At 40.9% G+C, this 21,701-nt stretch overlaps 3 protein-coding genes across 4 annotated transcripts; 1 reads left to right on the forward strand and 2 right to left on the reverse strand.

Annotated features, from left to right (window-relative positions):
* The first annotated feature begins 58 nt into the window (after window positions 1-58).
* prkag1 (protein kinase, AMP-activated, gamma 1 non-catalytic subunit) lies at window positions 59-4,734 on the forward strand. Its single transcript, XM_028404961.1, has 13 exons — window positions 59-180; window positions 996-1,047; window positions 1,131-1,231; window positions 1,310-1,391; window positions 1,477-1,535; window positions 1,713-1,758; window positions 1,844-1,898; window positions 2,117-2,243; window positions 2,395-2,560; window positions 2,643-2,680; window positions 2,760-2,906; window positions 3,137-3,236; window positions 3,339-4,734. Exons 1-13 carry the CDS (start codon window positions 172-174, stop codon window positions 3,347-3,349), a joined length of 993 nt encoding a protein of 330 aa, XP_028260762.1. The 5' UTR covers window positions 59-171; the 3' UTR covers window positions 3,350-4,734.
* A 787-nt stretch (window positions 4,735-5,521) lies between these two features.
* LOC114436220 (activin receptor type-1B-like) lies at window positions 5,522-13,767 on the reverse strand. The gene is made up of 9 exons (XM_028406381.1): window positions 13,581-13,767; window positions 10,748-10,993; window positions 10,198-10,449; window positions 9,865-10,095; window positions 9,597-9,764; window positions 8,558-8,714; window positions 8,318-8,442; window positions 8,077-8,207; window positions 5,522-7,271 (listed from the first exon to the last, which is right to left on the reverse strand). Exons 1-9 carry the CDS (start codon window positions 13,645-13,647, stop codon window positions 7,146-7,148), a joined length of 1,503 nt encoding a protein of 500 aa, XP_028262182.1. The 5' UTR covers window positions 13,648-13,767; the 3' UTR covers window positions 5,522-7,145.
* A 355-nt stretch (window positions 13,768-14,122) lies between these two features.
* On the reverse strand, window positions 14,123-18,561 carry ankrd33ab (ankyrin repeat domain 33Ab). Of its 2 annotated transcripts, XM_028406555.1 has the most exons (5): window positions 18,460-18,561; window positions 17,638-17,951; window positions 17,425-17,554; window positions 17,117-17,257; window positions 14,123-16,454 (listed from the first exon to the last, which is right to left on the reverse strand). In XM_028406555.1, exons 2-5 carry the CDS (start codon window positions 17,899-17,901, stop codon window positions 15,622-15,624), a joined length of 1,368 nt encoding a protein of 455 aa, XP_028262356.1. In that variant the 5' UTR covers window positions 17,902-17,951; window positions 18,460-18,561; the 3' UTR covers window positions 14,123-15,621. The 2 variants fall into 2 exon arrangements, with proteins under 2 accessions (XP_028262356.1, XP_028262357.1); XM_028406556.1 differs by lacking the exon at window positions 18,460-18,561 and having other exon boundaries at window positions 17,638-17,998.
* Window positions 18,562-21,701: the final 3,140 nt, after the last annotated feature.

The following is a 21,701-nucleotide window of genomic DNA, read 5'->3' on the forward strand; positions in this document are numbered from 1 at the left end:
GGTGGAAACCTGTGACATGAGCTGATCCGTGTAGTGCGGTAATACTACGTATATTACGGTAGAGGCTGTGCACACATTCATGTTGCTCTTCTTCGAGGAGCGGAAGACTTGTGCGGGTCTTGCCAGTTTCACGCTAACCCGGCTACCGGAAGGCAACACAGCGAATGGGACATGGAGTGTGTAAGTTAGTTATCCTGTTATAAATACAGTCGACAGCTTTCTAAAAAGCCTGTAATTCCAATAAATATATCAACTAGCTTGACTTTTGCAAGCATGCTAGCGGTAGCAGCTAGCTACGAGCTAATTCTTTAAAGAGTAGTTGTGGGGCTAACCCGATTGTTAGTAAGATTAGTTAACTTCTTATGAAATAAACATTATAGTTGTATTTTTAGCGTCGATATTTAGGGAGACACAAACTTAAAACATGACAATATACTACATAATGTCCTACCAGTGTTACTGACGTGATAAGCCTGAGCCGAAAAGTCACCTCGACTGGCTCGTAATGTCAACAGATTGTGACGCTAGCTGGTAGGCTTCGCTAACGTTGCTTTTTTTCTACAGTGTTTGTATTCAAGTAGCGCTTCAGGGTCAGCTGCGGCAACACACCGCCAGCTTGACATTCTGGGTTACCATCTACTAAGCAATGCCTGCGTCAACTCTTTTTGTGACAGTTGTTGCTTAAGTTGTCATAACAAACAGAGTTTGATGATTAACTAGCTAGCTCACTGCAGTGTAATTGATAAAAAACTGTCAGCAGCAGCATGAGCATTTTTGTGTCATACATGACTGTATGGTTTAATAAGCAGCTGCTCCCTTGTTAGTGAAGCCTTGACAAATCAGACAGCACACTCTTCTCATGGTATTTTCAGGTTCCTCACACACTTTGCATGCTTACCTGATAAGTTATTAACCATACTAATCCCTAAACTCTATCTAAACCCTCACATTGCTCTACTTGTTAGGCTTCTAAATGATCGCATCTCTTCTTTTAGATTCCAGCCACAATCGAAGATCTTGAAGGCAAAAAAGACCCAGTTATAGAAGGTAAGGAACTTCACAGGACCGCACTGACAGGTGGTGATGTCCAAAAACAGTGTCATCAGCAGTTTTCTCTCCTATCTCTTTAGATCCAGAGCACAATGTGTATACCAGGTTCATGAAATCCCACCGCTGTTATGACCTTGTACCAACCAGCTCCAAATTAGTTGTTTTTGATACTTCACTTCAGGTAAAACTAATGTTTCAAATGTATGTATAAACTACATTTATCATCAACTGACAGACTGAGTCGTTTGTATGATTGCAGGTGAAGAAGGCCTTTTTTGCTCTTGTGTCTAACGGGGTGAGAGCAGCACCTCTGTGGGACAGTAAGAAGCAGTGCTTTGTTGGTAAGGCTATTTTATTTGGGCTCTGTTTCAGTGCTAATAAGTGAAATAAAAAAATGACTGATCTAATGCTCCTTCTGTTCTGCAGGTATGCTGACCATCACAGACTTCATTAACATTCTCCACCGCTATTACAAATCCCCATTGGTAAGATGTTTTTTTAGTCATTGAGAGTCCCTTGAAATTTTAACTACAGTATTATTTTGTCATACATTAATCTGTTACTGATTTAAAGCTGCTATTTCTCTTTTCTGCTTTGTATCAATACTTTAATTTGATTTCAGTATTTGTTCCACAACTTGTTCTCTTGCTGTGACCTTCCAGGTTCAGATATATGAGTTGGAAGAACACAAAATTGAAACATGGAGAGGTGAGTATGTCTAACAGATGCATGTTGTTATTTAATAGGCTGTAATCGTCAAGATAAACAATATACCTGTCCTTGTTTCCAATAGAGGTGTACCTTCAAGATTCTTTCAAGCCCTTGGTTAGCATATCTCCCAATGCCAGGTGAGTAGCAGCAGAACGTACAAGTGTTACTCTTTGATGTTCAGGTAGTTCTGTATGCTTGCATCTCCTTGAGTTTTAACTGCAGCATAATCTTGCTGCATTTTTACTGTGCACTCACATTTGGTGGTGACACTTCATATTTAGCACTAGTAATAATGTGTTTATTGGATTTTATTTTTACTAGATGTTGTGTCTCTCTTACCTTCTCTGTTTGACAGTTTGTATGATGCAGTATCATCTCTGCTGAAGAACAAGATCCACAGATTGCCTGTAATTGACCCGCTAACAGGGAACACACTCTATATTCTCACGCACAAGAGGATTCTCAAGTTCCTGAAGCTTTTTGTAAGTCCTGCTGGGATTCTCTCCTTACGGTTGCAGCAGTGAATACAATCATCTGCCAGTTTAAAATCTGATTGTAGTACTGAAAAAGGACTGACTCACATTCTCCTACAGTTGGTATCATCTGTGTGCAACCTCTTGTTTTTATTTTCAGATATCTGAAATGCCGAAGCCGTCGTTTTTGAGGCAAACCTTGGAGGAACTGAACATTGGGACATTCCAGAACATAGCAGTGGTCCGCAAAGACACACCTCTATACACAGCACTGGGTATCTTTGTTGAGCAGCGAGTTTCTGCGCTCCCTGTTCTGGATGACAAAGGTATGAGGGCTGTTTGAAATGTGATTTATTTTAATAATGGACAGAGAACTTTATGCTCTTATATGCTGTCTCCTTCTTGCAGGTCGAGTGGTGGACATATACTCAAAATTTGATGTCATAGTAAGTTATCTCTAATCTTCACAGTATGGTTCTGTATTGCCTTGTTCCGTTAACTGAAGGAGGGCATGTGTTTGTACAGAACCTGGCAGCAGAAAAGACTTATAACAACCTGGATATTACAGTGACCAAAGCCTTGCAGCACCGTTCTCAGTACTTTGAAGGAGTGCTGACTTGCCACAGGCACGAGACCCTGGAGGCCATTATTAACAGACTGGTGGAGGCTGAGGTGAGGCGTCATTAGCATGTAATGTGCACACATAGACAAAAGACGGTACTTTTTTCTTTTGTCACACTATCAATATCTAAGAGCCTGCTGGGATGGTGATGTCAGCCAGTGCTCATCTGTCATTGAAAAGTGAAACAACTCCAAACATTATTTTTTTTCTGTCTAGACTGCTGTGCGCTTGTGTGGCCAGGGTAATAATATGATGTTAATGGTCTTTCCGTGTTCTGCAGGTTCACAGGTTGGTGGTGGTGGACGAGCAGGATGTTGTGAAGGGAATCGTCTCCCTTTCAGATATCCTTCAGGCCCTAGTACTTACTGATGGAGAAGAGGGTAAATACAGCTGTGCAGATGTCAAATGTTTGCATGTTTTTTATAGTGCAGAACTAATCATATGTATGTATTCCTAAACCTATTTGATTTCTCTGCCCACAGGCACAGCTTGAGGAAGTTATTCAAACATGGAAAGGCTGCAGGTTTTTAAGATGAAACCAGTGCTGAAGGAGAAAGAACAGACACAAGGGGAAATGTAAACACCATATAAGTATCATCCACCTTCTGTCACATTCACACATTAATATGTCTCCCTGCAAAAATATACTGGGTGTACTGTACATTCTGTAAATTCAGCCAAATGATTCACCTGTGAACAAAGAAAAAGCACAAGGTACCTCTGAAGAGGAGCTGTAGCCAATCAGAACTATCCTGCTTCATATTCCCCCTGGGGCTGCAGTGCTATAAGGGGACAGACACAAGTGATTCCTTAAATCCCCAATAAAATAAGCAGTTCCATCCTAAAGGAGCCTGTTGTTGGCAGCACATCTAACCTGTATGATGGGACCTCTAAACATACTGTGATCGTGACAGTAGAGATTTCCTGAGCTTTGTTCTATGTACACATAAGTCGACTGATATTGGCCAACTTAAATTCTTCTTGCTTCAAAGTGACTGAACTTTAATTCATTTACCTTGATTATTTTAATGCATGTGGTGGACTGAACTGTTTATGTTTATAAGCAACCATAATTCTACGGAGTTGTAACTTGAATGTTTATCTCTGTGTGCATGTTATAACCCTTGCACATACAATCATACAATTATTTAGCTGAATTTACAATTTAAGCAACGCTAAAGACATCTGAGATGTTCAGTATTCAAGGTCAGTTAAATTTGAAAATGACTTCACCTACCCATTTCTCTAGTCAGCAGTTTGCAAAGAATTCCAGGAATCAGAGATCACTCTGTAAAGTAGCAGATCTGGAAGAGCAGTTTAAGCTTCCACCATAACCTGTCGGTGAAGTTTAAACCAGCACTGATAAATCTGCTGTCGTGGACGAGTAATGGTTGTGCTGTGCCCACCTCTGAATACTTATGGGTTTTTATGTTTTGCTGTTTTGTGTGTTATCATGTAGAGCTACATGTGTAATATATATTCATCTTACCCATACTCTGGGTTTTGGCATTATATGTGTTAAAGGGATTTGGTTATCACTGCAGAACTGCAAAATCTCACTGTTTGAAAGCAATGGTCATATATACCAAATGTCTGTTATAGATTTTCAGGTTTCTATGTGTGTAGTGTGGTATGTGGATCTAAGTTACACTCAGTGATTTATTTACAGTGCTTCTGTGTATATGGGACTTTATCAAAATCACTGAACACCAGCATTTCCCTTCCATTTTCTAAGCGAGGAACATGTCTTACTTAATGTTTAGATCTAAATTTAATGGACTGTGCTGTATGTAAATGCAGTTTTTGTACTAATCTGCACCCAGTTTATAATTTATCATAATAAGGATGAGCAATAAAGTTTGCTTTTAATATCATTAATTCATTTTAGTACCATTTGTATAGCTGCAAGGCTGATCAAAATGATCTCAATGGTATGTACAGAACCCAAAGCCTGAAATTTCATAGCAAGCACTAAGACACCTTTTAGAGAAAATCTATGAGACAAGCTAAGCTGACACTGAAATGTTCTGACTGATGGCTGGCACATTTAAGGAAATCATGAGTTCTGATGCTGTCTGGCCTTTTAGTGCAGTTTTGTTCTTCACCAACTCCTGAGGAACATGTAGGCTCTTAAGCTGCCATGCTGTGTTTACTGGACACAATTAAATATTAATAATTATACATACAAGTAGTGATGTGATCATTCTGTACTAATGCTTTAAAGTTATAGTGCAGAACTTATTTTCCTCCACTTTATGATAGAGTAATTTCACTGTTAGCTGATGCCTTTGTCCTTTTTCCTTAAGGGATAAATGCCTCAGTATTTTTGTCCTGAACAAGGCCCTTTTGTTTTTCTCCTTTTTGCTGGAGTATCTGAAATATTTTTCGACTTTGTAGATTGTTTCCTCTAGAGGCTTCTCCGTCCTCCCACCTGCTGTCACCTCCCATCTCTGTAGCTACAGATGTTTCCAGCTTGGTTGCTGGGCTCCAAAAACCTCCAGTTAACTGATTGGCTCAATCAGCACTAAGTATATTAGAAATCCCACATTAACAATAATACATCTAAATACACGGTTGTGGATGGCAGTTAAAACAAAGACACCACATAAGAAACATGTTTTTAGTTTTTATTACTGTTATAAGAGGATACATGATTGAAGGGATTTTACATATTCAAACTGGACTAAGACTTTCTTAACCTATAATGGAGTAAGTTATTTGACCCACAACCAACTATTTGTCAAAGGATACCGAAAGAAAAGCATTTAAAAACCTTTATTGTACTACATACGTGTACATTGTAAGGCAAACCCTTTAGTGTGAAAATATAGAATTCACATTCAGTCTTTCCAGCCAACAAAGAACAGCATCCAGTGCAGCGTCTCCACTCTCTCAAACACACTGCTATTATGTGTAGAAGGCAAAACAGCACTGAGACATTTCAGTAGTATTCAGTTTCAGTATTTCAAAGAAAAGGGCAGATTTTCTACAGTCAGGTAAAACATACTGCAGCTGACTGACATGATTTATGTAAACATTCTCATTTTCAGTGGCATGATCTTAAACACTGGAGGCCTTGGCCAGAGAGGACTCTTGAGAATAGTTTGGTATTTAATGCTCTGAGGTCAGTAGTAGTGCACATGGGGCCTTTCAGGCACAACTCACAGCGTACACACTTAAATAACACATTAACAACTATATAACACAAACAGTACCAGCAGGATTTGCATACATACAAGACAAAAGTGCACATAATTCCTGAAAATGTAAAAAAAAAAAATCCAGACAGTGATCTGAGTTTTCTGATCATGTTAGGCTGATGAATACAAACAGTACCACATAAAGGAGGTATTGCGTGGTGAATAAAACATTACTGCTTGGCAGTAATAGTGGAATACAGGAGAGGGTCAGTGTAAGCTGGGTGAGTCAGGTAACCAAAAAGCCAGAATGAAAGTTCAACCATCTATCTTAATCTAAATCAATAATTATTTAATATCACCTTTAAAAAGCTCATATGCAGTAGGAATGTGTGAACGTTATCCTGACCAATGAGGAGACACACTTGAGCTGTAGCTCTTTCAGCTAACCCTCGGACATGGTGAAGGGTAATTTTTTTAAATAATTCCTAAAGTCTGTTTTCTTGAGCAGGTTCAGAACAGACATGATTAGTGAGCTTAAAAAATGAGGTTTGAAACAGCTTATGGGAAAGACTTCAAGCAAGAAAACATATCTGGCAACACCTTGTTGAAAGTCGAAGGGCTGAATACAAAAGAGTCCCCATTGCTGTGTACATGCTCTACTGTGTAGAAATTAACTGACTGTGCTGCTTCAGAACTAAATGAATTATTTTCCCTGAAGGATGTCTGAGCAGGTTGTGATGTAGGCCTGGCCGAGAGCCTCCACAGACACAGACACATGTTAGACCTACTCATTAAAATAACAGCAGTAAACAAACCATAGTCTCACAGTAAGTGAGTCTCACTAATATGTCATGTTACTGATTGTATACAAGTACACAAAAAAATCTGTTAAGAGTGTAGCGAGTAACAAAAAGGTTCAGGTAGGGCAGGAGGCGCTGAGGACAGGAAATGTGTTTGTGGTATTTTGGCTGGGTAAGCGAGGTAGGGTTCATAAGAAATCAAGTGATCTCAAAACTGGCAGGAGTATTGGTGGAGGAATATTTTACCGGGTCTATCGTACTTTCTCTGTAGAAGGCCCTGCGCTTGACTCTCAGAGTCCTGATTGTTTAGTGGCGGGCCTGCTCAGTGCTCTGCTGACTCACACATAGCTCACATTTTAATGTCCTCCTGAACGCTGAGCTGAGACAGGGTCTTTTTGATGCGCAGGGCTGTCAAGCGGGCAGCTCCATTAGGATACCAGCACTCCCTCATGATTTTACCCATGACCCGCAAGGCCTAAACAACAGGAGGAAAAAACGAAGGGTTACAATGCAGCAAAGTGATGATATAAATTGAGTTCTAGCACTCATCATTTTAAATGGATTAAAGTTACATTATTCTAATCGGTCAGCTAAAAATATTAATACAAACCAGAAAAACAGCCTTGTTTTGTTTTTTTTTATTTTCTTAAAGGTAGGGTAGGAAATTTCATTCTGATGCACTTTTTGTTAAATTAGTGTAACTTCTCTTTACAATCCAATAGTAACCAATTAAGTTCGGCAGTTTCGCTTTAAAACGAAGAATATTAATCATCTGTGGAAGCTATAAAATGCTAAAAACATCAGCCAATCCTATGAGGTGCCCCTGCACGGAGTATTGGCTGGTTGTCACTCTCTTCCTGCTCTGTGCGCACCAGAGAGGTACGTGCATGATGGCCGAAGTCACAGACTGGTTGGGAGGCGTGGCTTTGGGGTGAACTCCGAGAGAAAGGGCCGTGTGTTTACTTTCAAAATCTGGCTGACTCTCACTGAGTTTTCAAAATCTCCTACCCTACCTTTAACTCTTAACTGAGACCTGGGTACTCTAATAGGCAAAGAAACATCTACATTTTTAAGATCCTCATTTAAACATTGAAAAACACTGACAGCTGACCTGTTTTAACATTTTGCACTAGGTACCTAATTCCTATAGCTCAGTGATTAACATGACAAATGTTATGATTACAAAATTTAAACTACAAGGCCTATATTGTTATATATTGTGTGAAAAATAAACAACAAACTTAATGGAAGTGCAGGTTTCAGTTTAAATCCCTTTTTACCTCATAGCTTTGCCACCAATTTGGAATACTGGGCCGTAGCTTTTGGTCACAAACCACCTTTCTCATGTCCTCTATGGACGGGTCAGAGGGTACCAGGTCATAATAGGGCAGCTGGTACTCCTCATGGATACCTGATATCACAGAACAGAGGTGAAGTCAGATTAGAGCTGTCATCTCAGTGAGGAAAGAAAACCAAACAACACAGGTCGAGTAACCAGAGAGAAAACAAAAAGAGATGGACCTCCACTGTTACAGCGGCGTGCAGTCTCCCAGTAGACCAGCCCCAGAGCGTAGATATCTGCACATTTGAAAGATTCAAAGTGTCTCATGTTGATAGTCTCATCCAGGACCTCTGGAGCCATGTACCTGGGAGACACACAAACAATCCTGGTTTGTGGCCATGTCACAGGAATAAAGATATTCTGGGAAAGATGTCACTGTTGTCAGTGAGAAGGTTAGAAAGTGTGCATGTTGAAGAGACCTCTTGGTGCCCACTCTCTGATTGGGGGCGATGTCAATGGTGTCTGTGGCCGAGTCATGTCGAACAGCCAAGCCCAGGTCAGCAATGGCACAAGTGCAGTTCTTCTTCACCAAGATGTTCTTGGACTTGAGGTCTCTGTGGGCGATGCCGGGCTTTCCTGTCAAGACAGATAAATATGGATGAACAGGATTTCTTTATTTCCTTTTAATTAGCAAAGTCCTTCAGCAACAAATAACATTTTCTATGTATTTTTTCTTGTTTATTGGTAGAATATATTACAAAGCATTTTTGTTAGCTGCCCAGTTATGACTAACATTTAATCAGATTCTATTGTGAAATATCCTGGTAGATGACTCAATCCATTTACATCAAGCTTATGACAAATGCAAAACTCTGGTTGGCAAAATTAGATGCATTGTTTCAGTCCCTGGGTAGAGGAGGTGCAGCAAGAAAAGGGTTTCAAAAAGAAAATACCACCAGAAGTGTAAATGATAATGATGTGTTGATATTATTCTAAGAATGTAAACAGAAACTGCGTCTCTGCATCCCAGAGCCACATGAAGGCTGTTGTGTGTTTAAGAATGCTTCTATTATCTTAACCAAAAATTTACTGCACAGCAACAAGCTGCACACTACATTTTGGTGGGCAAAGAGTATGCTTTGTAATGCATCATCTGCAGTTGTTCAGGCTTTCTCCTGTGACAGCTGTTGCAGCTAACAATAAATCATTTATAGCATTCACAAAGCCTGGCACTCCACAGAACTGAACTAAATGGTTGAATGTGATATGGAGAACTGTGCTGTACTATAAAGAAGGTGTTGGACCAATTCTGAATTTGTTCTGCCATAAAAAGGTTCATGTTAAAAAAAGTATGCTTACTTTGGTTCATTTTAGTTAGCACAGCAGAGCTTAGCAAGCTTAGCATAGTGGTGTATAGTAGCTTTTTTGTCTTCTGTGTACAAAATCATTGATTACAATGATGATAACCAGGACACACAAATACAAACAGACATCACTGTACAGCTACACAAAGTGTACCTTGTGTTCCAAGAATCTCCATGTGCAGGTGTGCAAGACCGTTTGCTGCTGACAGAGCCAGTTTAATCATCCCCTCAGTAGTGACAGGGTAGCGGTTCAGGTAGTCAAACAGGGAGCCATATTCATGGTAATCTGACACCAGCCACAGCTGAGTCCATGTGCCATTGTCTAAAAGACATACATAATAAGATTTAAAACAAAATTAAACATTCACTTCTCCAGTAAAGCAGATAATAAATTCATCTGTTCTTTGACTGGAAGTTTGCACCTTTGTTGTCAGCAGCTATAAAACCCAGGATGTTTTCATGGCGGAGCATGATGGTCTGATAGATTTCAGCCTCACGGAACCAGGAGCGCTCTTCTCTGGATGAGAAAATCTTCACTGCAACGTCCCCACCTCTCCAGCGTCCTCGCCACACCTCTCCAAAACGTCCTTTACCAATGATCTCCTGAAGGACGATTGTCCTGGCCACAGTCCGCTGAACAAACAGAGGCAGACCTGCACAGAAGAAAAATGAGAACAGTGATCAAATGTTATGTATACGTTTTTTTTTAAATGACAATGATAATCTATAACACCATATTATCACTTTGCACTTACCGGAGCCTGAACCAGATGTGGATAGATTGTATATAAGGTCCTGCAGGCTCCTGTCTTTGGCCAGATAGAGGTTGTCACAGGATGGATCCTCCACCTGCAGCCTTTGCCGGTGGTTGTAGGCCCTCCGGTGATAATAATACAGGAATATTCCCAGCAACAGCAGCAGGCACAACAAGAAGAGAGGCCCTGCAATCACAGCGACTAGTTCCACCAGCCCCCATGTGCCGGTCCCTGGTTCTGTAGGAGCAGTCACTGGAAAGACATCATACAGCTGATTCTATTACCATAATGCAGAGACCAGTTAGAGAGGCATCATTTAACTCTTGCATTAACCTACATTATTTCCACTGGAAATAATGTAGGTTAATGCACTGAAAGGCTTTTACTGTAAAACCAGCAACAAGAAGTGTTACATTACATTAATACTAATACAATACAAATGCTGCTTATTCTTTCCACTATTTACACCAAAAAGCAGCATATTTGCTCTAAGTTATTTGATACATATACACCTGCCTATAATAATAAAAAAGGTCAAACTAGTTCTTACCAGATGGTATCTTGAGGTCAATGCCATTGCAGTAGTCAGTGTAGCAGCAGCGGATGTTGAAAAAGCCCTCTGTGCTGAGGCAGTAAAAAGGTTGCCCAGGGGGTACCAGGCTGTCCCGTGTGATGCAGGTACGGATGTGTTGTTCTTGGCCGTTGTCAAGGAGGGCGGAAACTCTGCAGGCCCCATCAGTCTCACACTGGAAGCCAGTCTTCTGACACTGAGCAGTGGTGCAGTTACACCACAGAGCTGCAGAGACAAGAGACATCAGAGGGAGCAAAAAAACTAAAATATACACTGCTCAAAAAAATAAAGGGAAAACTAAAATAATGATGATCAATGTAAAATGTAACCCATAGAGGTCTGGATTTGGAACCATACTCAAAATAAAAGTGGAGAATCACATTACAAGCTGATCCAACTTGAGTGGAAATTCCTCAAGACAAGTCAGAATGAGGCTCAGTAGTGTGTGTGGCCTCCACGTGCCTGTATGACCTCCCTACAACTCCTGGGGATGCTTCTGATGAGGCGGTGGATGTTGTCCTGAGGGATCTCCTCCCAGACCTGGATTAAAGCATCAGTCAACTCCTGGACCGTCTGTGGTGCAACGTGGCGTTGGTGGATGTAAGAAGACATGATGTCCCAGATGTGCTGGATTGGACTGAGGTCTGGGGAACAGGCAGGCCAATCTATAGCATCAAAGCACTGCACCAGCATAGGGTCTCACAATAGTTCTGAGGGTCTCATCCGGTACCTAATGGCAGTCAGGGTACCTCTGGCTAGCACATGGAGGGCTGTGCGGTGCTCCAAAGAAATGCCTCCCCACACCATCACTGATCCACCGCCAAACCGGTCATGCTGGAGGATGTTGCAGGCAGCAGGGGTTGTCTTGATAACTGCCTCTCATTCCACCTGTTGTCTGTTCCATTTGCACAACAGCAGCTGAAATTGATCCACAATCAGTGTTGCTGCCTAACTGGACAGGCTGATGTAACAGAAGTGTGACTGACTTGGAGCTACATCGTGTTGTTTAAGTGTTCCCTTTATTTTTTGAGCAGTGCATTAAACAAATATTTACATGTAGATTCTAGATCTATGCAAGTTTTTTAAACAAGTGACCAGTGATTGTATCTGAATATGATAACCCCAGATCTTCTCCAGATATTCTATTTCAGTGCCAGGCATAATTATAATGGACAGTGGGTGGTGGTGAAAATGTTTGCAAAAAACAATAAAAATGTCTTCAAGCAAGAAAAAACTGATAACTGAAAAATTGGCTGCTTGGAAATCACTATAAAATGGTAATAAAGGAGCACTTATACTATATAATATTATCTCTAAAACTGGTGTGGATCTGACATGTCTGAGGCTGCTAAGTGTCAAGGATAGATAGAAAATTATACAACATAACTAAATATTGAGTATTAGAGATATCAACAAATGAGTAATGTTTTGCAATGATGAACAACATCTAGAGAGATGCAGGAGATACTGGAAAGTTTAGCAAGTAGAGGAGGCGTACAAGGCACAGAGGGGTGTGTTCAGTGGCTTTTGGGGGATGAGTGTATGTGAGGGTGGACAGAATAATGAGTGTCATTAGCCTAACAAGAGACAGAGACTTCCTCTGTTAAGTAATGTTGTTAAAACAAACATGTGATGTGACACTCTAGTAATATTAAAAAGCCTCCAGTTGATTCTCAGTAAAAAAATGACTGAGTGCTTGACACATGCGGCAGAGGAAGGGGAAATATAGAGTTAATGAGTTACAACATCTTCTGCAGTACTGACACACACCTACATGGAAGATGTGGTGTTCAGATAGGAGTAACCACAAGAGGGGGAAGAGGAAGACAAAATCTGACTAAACATGAAATAAGTCAGACGTTCCATGCCTATAAATATTTCAGCTTTAATCTGCAGAACTCTGATTATGGGTGGAAACCTTAAAAATGAGGAAATACAACCAAGATAGTGACCACGGCGGTTAAAAATCCAAAGCGGTTATCATACTGTAAGAATGTTTTCTTGTCAGTGCACAACACTTCATACCACTTTACAACCCATGCAACAATTTTATGTTTCATATAATATTATATGAGCACAATACTGAACTTACACTGTGTTACCACCAGCAATATTCCACATGTTGCAAAGACAGAAGAAAGACTTCCACATGTGTATCATCTAAACCTGCTAATACCGCCTGTACTGTAGTAACTATTATAATTATAATTATTATATTATGCCAGCATTATTAATGAACATTATGTACAACCTAATGTCAGAAGGATACAAAGGCTCTGTTGTTATACAGAAGTAAACAAGTTATACTGTCTCTCTCTTCCTGGTGCAATTACTTACAGTTAAAATGATAAGAAACTATGAAACTATTAACTAAAAAAAATACTAAAGACTATTAACTGAAAAAATAGTATAGGCATCGGTAATAAAATAATAATAATGTTATCCATGTAATCCAGTTTATTAGGCTGTATTATTTTAAATATTCATTGTGATCTCTCTCTCTCTCTTTACCTGTCAGCTGTCTAGCTAACCCTGAGTTAGCTAGTGTTTACAGTGTGGTATTAGTCGATGCTTCCTAAACGCACGTTATAACATTAAGTTTAGACAGACGTAACTAACGCTGGCAGTAACACTGTGATGAGATGCCTTTAATTACTCACAACGAAGACTTAATTGTTATGAATACTACTTATTGACGGCTGGTGTGGTTTTCTGCCTGCTCGTCTGTTTGTTTGGTAATTCAGCGCTAGCTAGCATCTACTGCACTCCCCGACGAGCTTCACGGGAACAAAACAAACAGCAAGTTTCTCACCTTTGCAGCTTCTGTACAGCACAGTCTGAAGAACCACGACGGCCAAGCACATCCGTAGGTCAGCCATGACCAAAACATGCCCAGTTCATCGCATCAACGTGCTTATGTTAGCTAACCATAGATGTGGCGTGAGGCGTGATGAACACAGCTAACCAGGCTGTCAATGAGCAGCACATAGGCTACAGATAACCTACATACTCCACCAGCAGGCAGCAGCAGACCCACAGGGAAGAAGTGAGTATCTATCTATCTATCTATCTATCTATCTATCTATCTATCTATCTATCTATCTATCTATTGTCTTCACGAGTTACTGAGAAATTTGTTTGGCTTCAAAGCACAACAACATGCAATAATGTTTCACTGTCCTATATTTATTTACAGTTTTAAGAAATTTTAATCCATGCACTCATAGAGTTAATAAACAGAATATACCTTATAAATACATTATTGGCAATATCAGAAAATGTCAGTAAAGCTAGAGTTTTATACAGATGCTCACACATTGTACACTGCAGTGATTGTGCCTTTCCATTAAACAAAATAACTTACAATAAATCAATATAATATAACAAATAGATATGTTCTGACAATCTCAGTCTGTGAATTGCCACCCTATCCTGGTGGAAAATTTTGTATGTCTGCAGGATTCTAGGAGCTTTGTTGTCGGATGGGCAGAAGCCCCTGATATGGTCTCCCAAGGCAAATGGGTCCTAGATGATGGACTAGACTAAAAAGTGATTTGATACAAGTAAGATCCCAGTTTTCACTGCACAGGAAAGGAAAACTCTTCCCTCCTGTAGGCAAGTGCCTGGTGGTCGGGTTCTAACCCAGCCTGAAAAAACAACATGGATTCACATGGTACCAGGATAACCAGGTTCTGATTCTGATGATTGACATTATCGTTCCTTCATCTTGGGGCTGTATGTCACAACAGGAATGTGTGGCAAAGGAGTGACGGGATATCATGTGGAGTGTGCTCCGGGAGTATGTGGAAATGGGCCTGTTGCCACATGCGTTTCAGTCCCTCTACAAGCAAAAGCAGAAGCTTGGTTCGCCAGCACTGCCTGTTCTCACTGATTCTTTTTTATGGACAGAATTTCTCAGCACAGCCAAGAGATGGAACAGGTCTGGTTTGGAGACCTCAGAATAATGTCTCTGCCTTTTGCAGCTGATGTGGTCCTGTTTGATTAATTGAGCTGAAACTTCCACCTCTCAGTGGTTTCTAGCTGAGTGTGAAGAGGCCGGGATGAGAATCAGCCTCTCTGATTCTGTGGTCATGTTTTCATCCAGAAAAGGGTGGAATGCCCTTCCTGGGTTTGGGACAAGTTACTGCCTTATGTGGAAGAGTTTTGTTCATTAAAGGGGGAACAGCATCAGTGCAGACTCTGCAAGGATGCACACTCTCGATTTACTAATCAATCTACGTTGCTACTGTGAGCTATGGACAGAAGTTTTGGTGGGTGGAGAGGTCATGAATACAAGCAACCAAAATGCCTCCTAAGCACCTCCCCAGCGGAGTGTTCCAAGCATGTCCTAGAGAGGAGACTCCTGGGACAGAGTTGGAACACCTTTGTATCCTTCTGGATGAGCTGGAGGAGGTGGTTGGGAACAGGGAGCCTGACCCTGGATAAGCCCAGAAGAAAATGGATGGGTGGGTGGTCCTGACAATCTCTATATTCACATATTGCATTGCACAAGGGATTTGGACTCCAACAGGAGTTGTAGCTGCCTATCTGTAAGTTTGTGTGTTGAGGTAGACACCATGAATGTTTCAGCACTAATGAGAATAAATGAGTAAACATGGCTTCCATGCTTTGTATATATCATCATCCTTTTGACCAGTGTGTGTGTGCTGTGGAAAAATATACTTGTTTTATTCTGAGACAAAATCTAAGAATAAACCTTTAGAAGCTTCTCATGGAGAGTGTTCGCAGCTCTCCTTTTAGTTCCATGACATTTGGTTTTGAGCTTTTGTTTTTAAAAACAGTGTTCTCAACACAGAGAATTCCTCAAGCCAAGCAGCTCTTTGATAAGCATCTTATTTTTTGGTCTTCTTGCTGTCCTTTTTGTTTTTTTTCTCCTTTTCTTTCCCGTCCTTGTTTTTCTCAGCCTTCTTCTCCTTCTTCACTTCCTTGGCCTCCTTGTACCTCCACTTTGGTGGCTCTAGGAAGCCCCTCTCCATCTTCTTCTTCTTTTGTTTCTTTGGTGTTGCATCTGTGGGCCTGCTGATACTGATATTGGGGATACAGCCCGAGGGGAACACGCTGTTCCGTCTCGCCATACTGCGGGGAATAAAGGATGTAGAAACTTTGGTGGAGGCCATTGAGATGATGCTGGCTCGCCGTTCAGGGTTGGCACAACATGCTGTACCAACGGACTCAGCTGAGTTGATTTTGGGGATGATGTGTGACACTGAACCGATGCTGTGGCACACTGAGCTTTCCTCCAGGTCCTTTTGTGGGTGTTTCTTTGCCAGCTCTGACACTGCCAGGCGTCTCTTCCCCATCTCTGGAGGGCTCGTTGGACAGAGTGGGCGACATCCTGTTGAAATTAGCGGGCTGTGGACACTGGTGGTCATGCGGACCATGTGGTCCAGGACACCGTCGTCCTGGGGATCACGAGGAAATCTGAACGAAAAAGTGCTTTTGATCCTCTGAGTAATTTTTTCCCCTGCACTTTTCTGAGCTTTTGCTTTGGCTACTCTTTCCTTGAGTTCAGGCCATTCAGGAACATAACTGTCACAGAACTGTTCAGCTTTTGGACGCGTAGCAAGGCGACGGAGACGACACAGTGTCTCAAAGCGACCTGTTTTCAGTGCCCACTCCTCAGGACATTTCCCTTTAGTGGAGTCCACTGTGTGTACATCAGCCCCTTAAAAGCAGAGGAGCAAAAACAGGAGAGTATGGGTTAATTGTCAGAAATTTAAAATGCATACAGTTTTTCTCATTCTGAGCTCTTTGGACTTACATTACAAACATTTAACATGAGTCTCTTCTAGAACACAAAACCAGAGCCCTGAAACTGGAACATGTAAATTGAATGCTGCTAATTTTAATGATTAATTAAACCTGTGTGTTTTTATTTTAAGAGCTGTATTTCCAGCTTGCTATGTCAATACATCCCACCAGGCATGTTAGGAAACATGCCGTCTAAGAATAAGCTGGTTACTAATCTACGACCCGCCAGCAGGACTAGTAATAGTAAGTGAGTCAGAGATTACAGGAGTGTCTGTTAAGATGTGCTAATGTCCTCAGAATGATCCCTTAAACCACGCTCGCGTCACTAGCTCCATACACTTGCCAGCAGAGGCTTCAAATATGGACAGATAAACTGGGGTTAGCTATTCTCACCGCTGGTGCTGTAACTGTTCATTTAGAGGAGCAAGAGTTAATCAGCTAATAGGTTTCAAAAGAGGATCTAGTGCTTGCTACACTACAATGTTTGGAGTCCTTTTAAAGCAGCTTCTTAAAGGGCTCCAAAAATTGTAGTGTAGGGATCAAATATATATTTTGCTGTACGAGGCTCTCACTCACCAGCCATAACGAGGGCCGACACAACATCCGTGCGGCCAGTCATAGCAGCTTTGATGAGGGCTGTGAACCCACGACAGTCCTTTATTTCAGTGTCTATACCCGGATAGTAGTTCAAGAGATACATCACTGTGTTGATATGACCTGTAGTAAAAACACAGAGATCAGGTCAGCAGTGTGTGAAAGTTAAAAGCCCAGTTCACATGACTCCTGCAGCAGGTTAAAGCTGATATTTAAGCATGCATCTCTTGAAATAAATGTATCCCTGTATTATCATTTTACCGTACTCCTGTTATTAATGACTGACCTACCTGCTTGTGATGCAATCATCAGTGCAGTGTTGCCTTCATTGTCCTGGTGATTTATGTCTATGAAGGGACAGTTGTAAAGCCTATAAACGATGTCTATGAAACCTTTGCAGCAGGCCACCATCAGCCCATTCTGTTGGTCATAAAGTCATGATCAGTGATATTGTAGAATGGTTCACAGCACGCCAAAGCTTTGGTTATGAATGAAACTCTCACCCAGCCATTGATGTCCAGCTCCATCACCTCTTCTTTTGTGACTCCTCTTTCCAGAACTTTCTGCAGAGAGACAGGATCGTTGCGGGCGCATGCTTGATACAGTGTTTTTTCTATGCTCCCATTTCTGATCTCTGGCAAGTAGTCTGGAAGCACAGAGTCATCAGAGAGGATGCTGTCTGAGTCAGACTCGCTCCCCGATAAAGACGCGTCATCATCGTCATCAGGTCCTGAGCCCAGATGGGGGTCCTCTGCTGCTGTGGCCATCTTCCAGCAGAACAGGTGAAATTTATATCTCTGTCCCTTTGGTTACATCTCTAAGAATATCCAAAAACAGAATCTGGTCAGGCAGAAGTGAGTGGATGTTGTCTATAGCAACATGTGATGCACTCCAGAGACAAGAAAATGATTTTTCCCCCTAGGAAAGCAAAATAATTGCACATAATGCTGAGTTAAAATAATTTCCTCATTAAGTTATCAACAAACTGTAAACCAGGCTTCAGCCCTGCCATGTTAGAAGAATCTGATCACATAATCACAGAGTAACATGGGTTTGTCAGAGATTATGGTGTGTACCTGTGTGTCATGGAGGTGTGGTGTTGTGAGCTCAGTGTTGAGTAACTGGATCAGCATCTAAAGGAGGAACAACCCTCTGAGAATAACTTTGGTCACATGTGGCCCTGCTCCTGGCATGTTTTGACTGCTTTCTCAAGTCAACACTGCTATTTTAACTTTTTGTACTTAATACATACATACATCCAGGCACCATTTACAAACTGTGAGCAAACTAACTAACTAACTGGAACATAAAGAAGACAGCCTTACCATAAAGTGTAGTCAGCTGAGCGTGTCACACCTCTGTGACTTCTTCTGAATGATTTCTTCCAACACTCCTACAGGGTTTTCACAGCAGCTGTCAGTTTCCTCCCTGGGCCTCTAAATAGAGGAACCTTACCCATTTCCATCCAACATATTGTCACAATGACATAAAACTGAGAGGAGGAGTCTTCACAGATTCTTCACGTAGACGTCGTGCGTTCATCTCCTATGCTTAGCTCATCCCACTTACAACAGATTTATAGAGAGGATTACCTGCTGCCCTGCTCTTTTCACACAAGCATTACACTACACTGTACTTTTTCAAGACGTATTATTTTATTGGAGAATTGAAAGGAAGATTGTTGAAATGTCATTCACTTCTCATTATTTCTATTTTTCTTTTTTAATTTTATTTTGGAAAACATCTGCCACTGTTACATTACCGGAAGCATCAAAACAGCACTCACACTCTGACTTCCTTCAAATATAATAATATATTAATTTATCTCACTTACAATGCACAATAACTATGCAGATATCTTGTAATCCCATCCCATAGGTTATTAATCCAATTGTAACTGTATAAAATGTCAACTGTAAGCTGCTTATACCCAAGGAATCTAATTTATTGTTGAACCTCAAAGGCAGGCACTCAGATCTCGTCAGATGTGACTGATGTGCTCTTAATAGATGGAACAGATAGTAAAAAAAAGTAAAGTAAAAAAAAAAACAGAAGCAACAAAGTTCCCTTCACAGAGAAGCAGTTGTAGCTGAGACCGCAGTGATGGTATTCCTCAGATTACCACAGGATAGGGATATCTCCCGCAGCTCCAACCTGCATAAATATTATTATAAATATATTTTACAACCTTAAAACACCCCTGTGTTCACTAAAGTGAGGTCTAAGAGAATTTAAATTCCACTCCAGGGCTTGTTTAAGAGCAGGAACTCTTAATAGTAAGTGTAGTGACTGAAATAAGTACATGTGGATACAAATTGAAAGAATATTGATAGAAATACCTTTAAAGGATAATAATGCCAATAAAGTTCTTTCTTATTCTGTAGCTATTTAGAGCTGAGTTTAGGGACAAGTCGCAGACTGAAATTAGCCCAGGGGATCTGTAAGACATGGCTGGACCTGCCTGGATGGTTTGACCCCCATCTTATCCAGAATGGCCTGAGGAGTGATCCCGCTGCAATTGACCAGCTGTCCTCATCTGCCCAGAGGAGGAAAGGACAGCAAAGCACAGATTGTCCACTTTTCTCTTTCTGTTGGACATCAGAGGACAGGCTTCTCTGAAGCTTTTAATTAAATAAATAAAAAGCTAAATATCGAGCATGCGCACTTACAAGGATTGATAACACGCTGTCTCAGGATGCAAAATGAAAACTTTGGGAAAAATACAAGGGAGGACTCAACAGCTACTGGGACGCAGAGTTTATGAAGTGAGTGTGCATGATTCCTGACATAAAAAAAATATAATAGTGATGCAATGCTAAAAACAATAAGGTCGGGTGACCGTGCACAACGGTCAGTGTGCAATACAGTATACAACTGTATAATAGTTGTTTGGTAAATATTAAACAGTCCCAGAGGGTTTACATCGCTTTCCAATTCCAATTATTGTAAGTTTTGTGCTGTCAATTATCCTTTGGTGGTGTGCCAAAGTTCTCTAGTTAGTACTTTATAATTTTGTGAATGCACAACAGAGAAAAGATTTGTAAAAGTTTTAATGAGAATCTGTACAAAACTGAAGTCCAATACAACAAGCAAGTCTTTTTATTATTCTTATTAACAAGTGGCTTTCAAGATGAATTGTCTCCTAGCTGATGCTTTTTATTGGCAGATGCTCTGGGCTGGGGTTTCATGCTGTGCAGGGTCCTAATCAGTATAGTCCTCTCAAAGAAATTCCACAGATAAGAAACTACTGAAGCCAAAAAGGAGTGGAGGGGGAGGTGAAACAGTGGCAAAGTGGTATAATTAGCTCTTAACTTCACATTTTGTGACTGTTCTGTTGACTATTAAATAAAACACACAGATAGAGCTGCACATGATATGATACATTTAGTTTTTCTTCTCACCCACTCACTTTTTTGTCTTGTGCATTTTAGATTTCTGACACCAGCAGGGAGAAACTGCTGTCAGATGAAAACAATCGGGACATCCGGACACAGTTCAAGTGTGCCAGGAAGTCCAGTTTGGCTGCAGAATGCAAAGGTACCACAGTGAGACTGCTGTGCTGATGTCCGCAGTAAATGTAGATTAACGCTGAGGTTTACTGCATTATTCACTTAATATGGCAAATATTTTTGTTTTCTGTGGTTTCCTAATTGTGAATGTATGTTAGACATTAAACACCAGCAAATACATAAGGCGATCCTAAGTGACTAATAAGGTGCTCACATAAACATGCATGCACATACAAGAACCCCACGTTGTGTAGAGATCAGTGCTGCTGAGCTCAGAGGGATCATCATTTCAGCAGAGTTTTTAAAAGCTTATCGTAATAGCCAAGAGAGCACGAGCATTTAGATATTTTTATAATCTGTCCTCTGTGGATTGAGATTCCGTCGTTGTGATGGTCAGCTTTTGACGTGAATGCCTGCATGCGTGTGTGTGGGACTGTGTGATACAGTCCTCTCTTATGTCTTTTTTTCTGTGTGGACTTTGACCATGTTTGGGTTCGTATGACTTTACCCATAAATCTTCTTGAATCACTGCTGCGAGCCTGGACAGCTGTGCCCAGAAGATCCTCTAGTCATGAAAACTTAATCATGGCTTTGAGATTAAATCAGTCCATCCTGCCAGCTCAGTTTGCTGTGCGGGATGTTTCCACAAGTCTGCTTCAGAAGAAATGCTTCAGTACCTGTGGTGATGGGCAGAGAAGAAAAAGCTGCTGCCCCTGATTCATGTTCATCCACCAGTCCAAATACATCTTATTAAGTGAGGCTGCATTACTTAGTGTTAGTCACATGCAGATGAACTGCCTCACAGCCTTGCTTTTCTATTTGTTTTCTCACTTTAGATGTTTTAGGTTGAGTAGAACACACAGGCTGTTTTTCTTCTGACATAAAATACACAATTTTGGGTTCTTGCTGTGACTGCACATCTGCAGCTGGTTGTGTGTTCTTGAGTCTTTGCTTATTACAGCATGCGCAGCATGTGAAATCCCCGTTTTGAGGTTTTACTAATTTAGCTTGCTGTACAGATGAAGGGCAAAGGAACAGATGTTTTTGGTGCAAGTCTA

The sequence above is a fragment of the Parambassis ranga genome, chromosome 5 (genome assembly GCF_900634625.1).
Source record: "Parambassis ranga chromosome 5, fParRan2.1, whole genome shotgun sequence".
Taxonomy (NCBI): domain Eukaryota; kingdom Metazoa; phylum Chordata; class Actinopteri; family Ambassidae; genus Parambassis; species Parambassis ranga.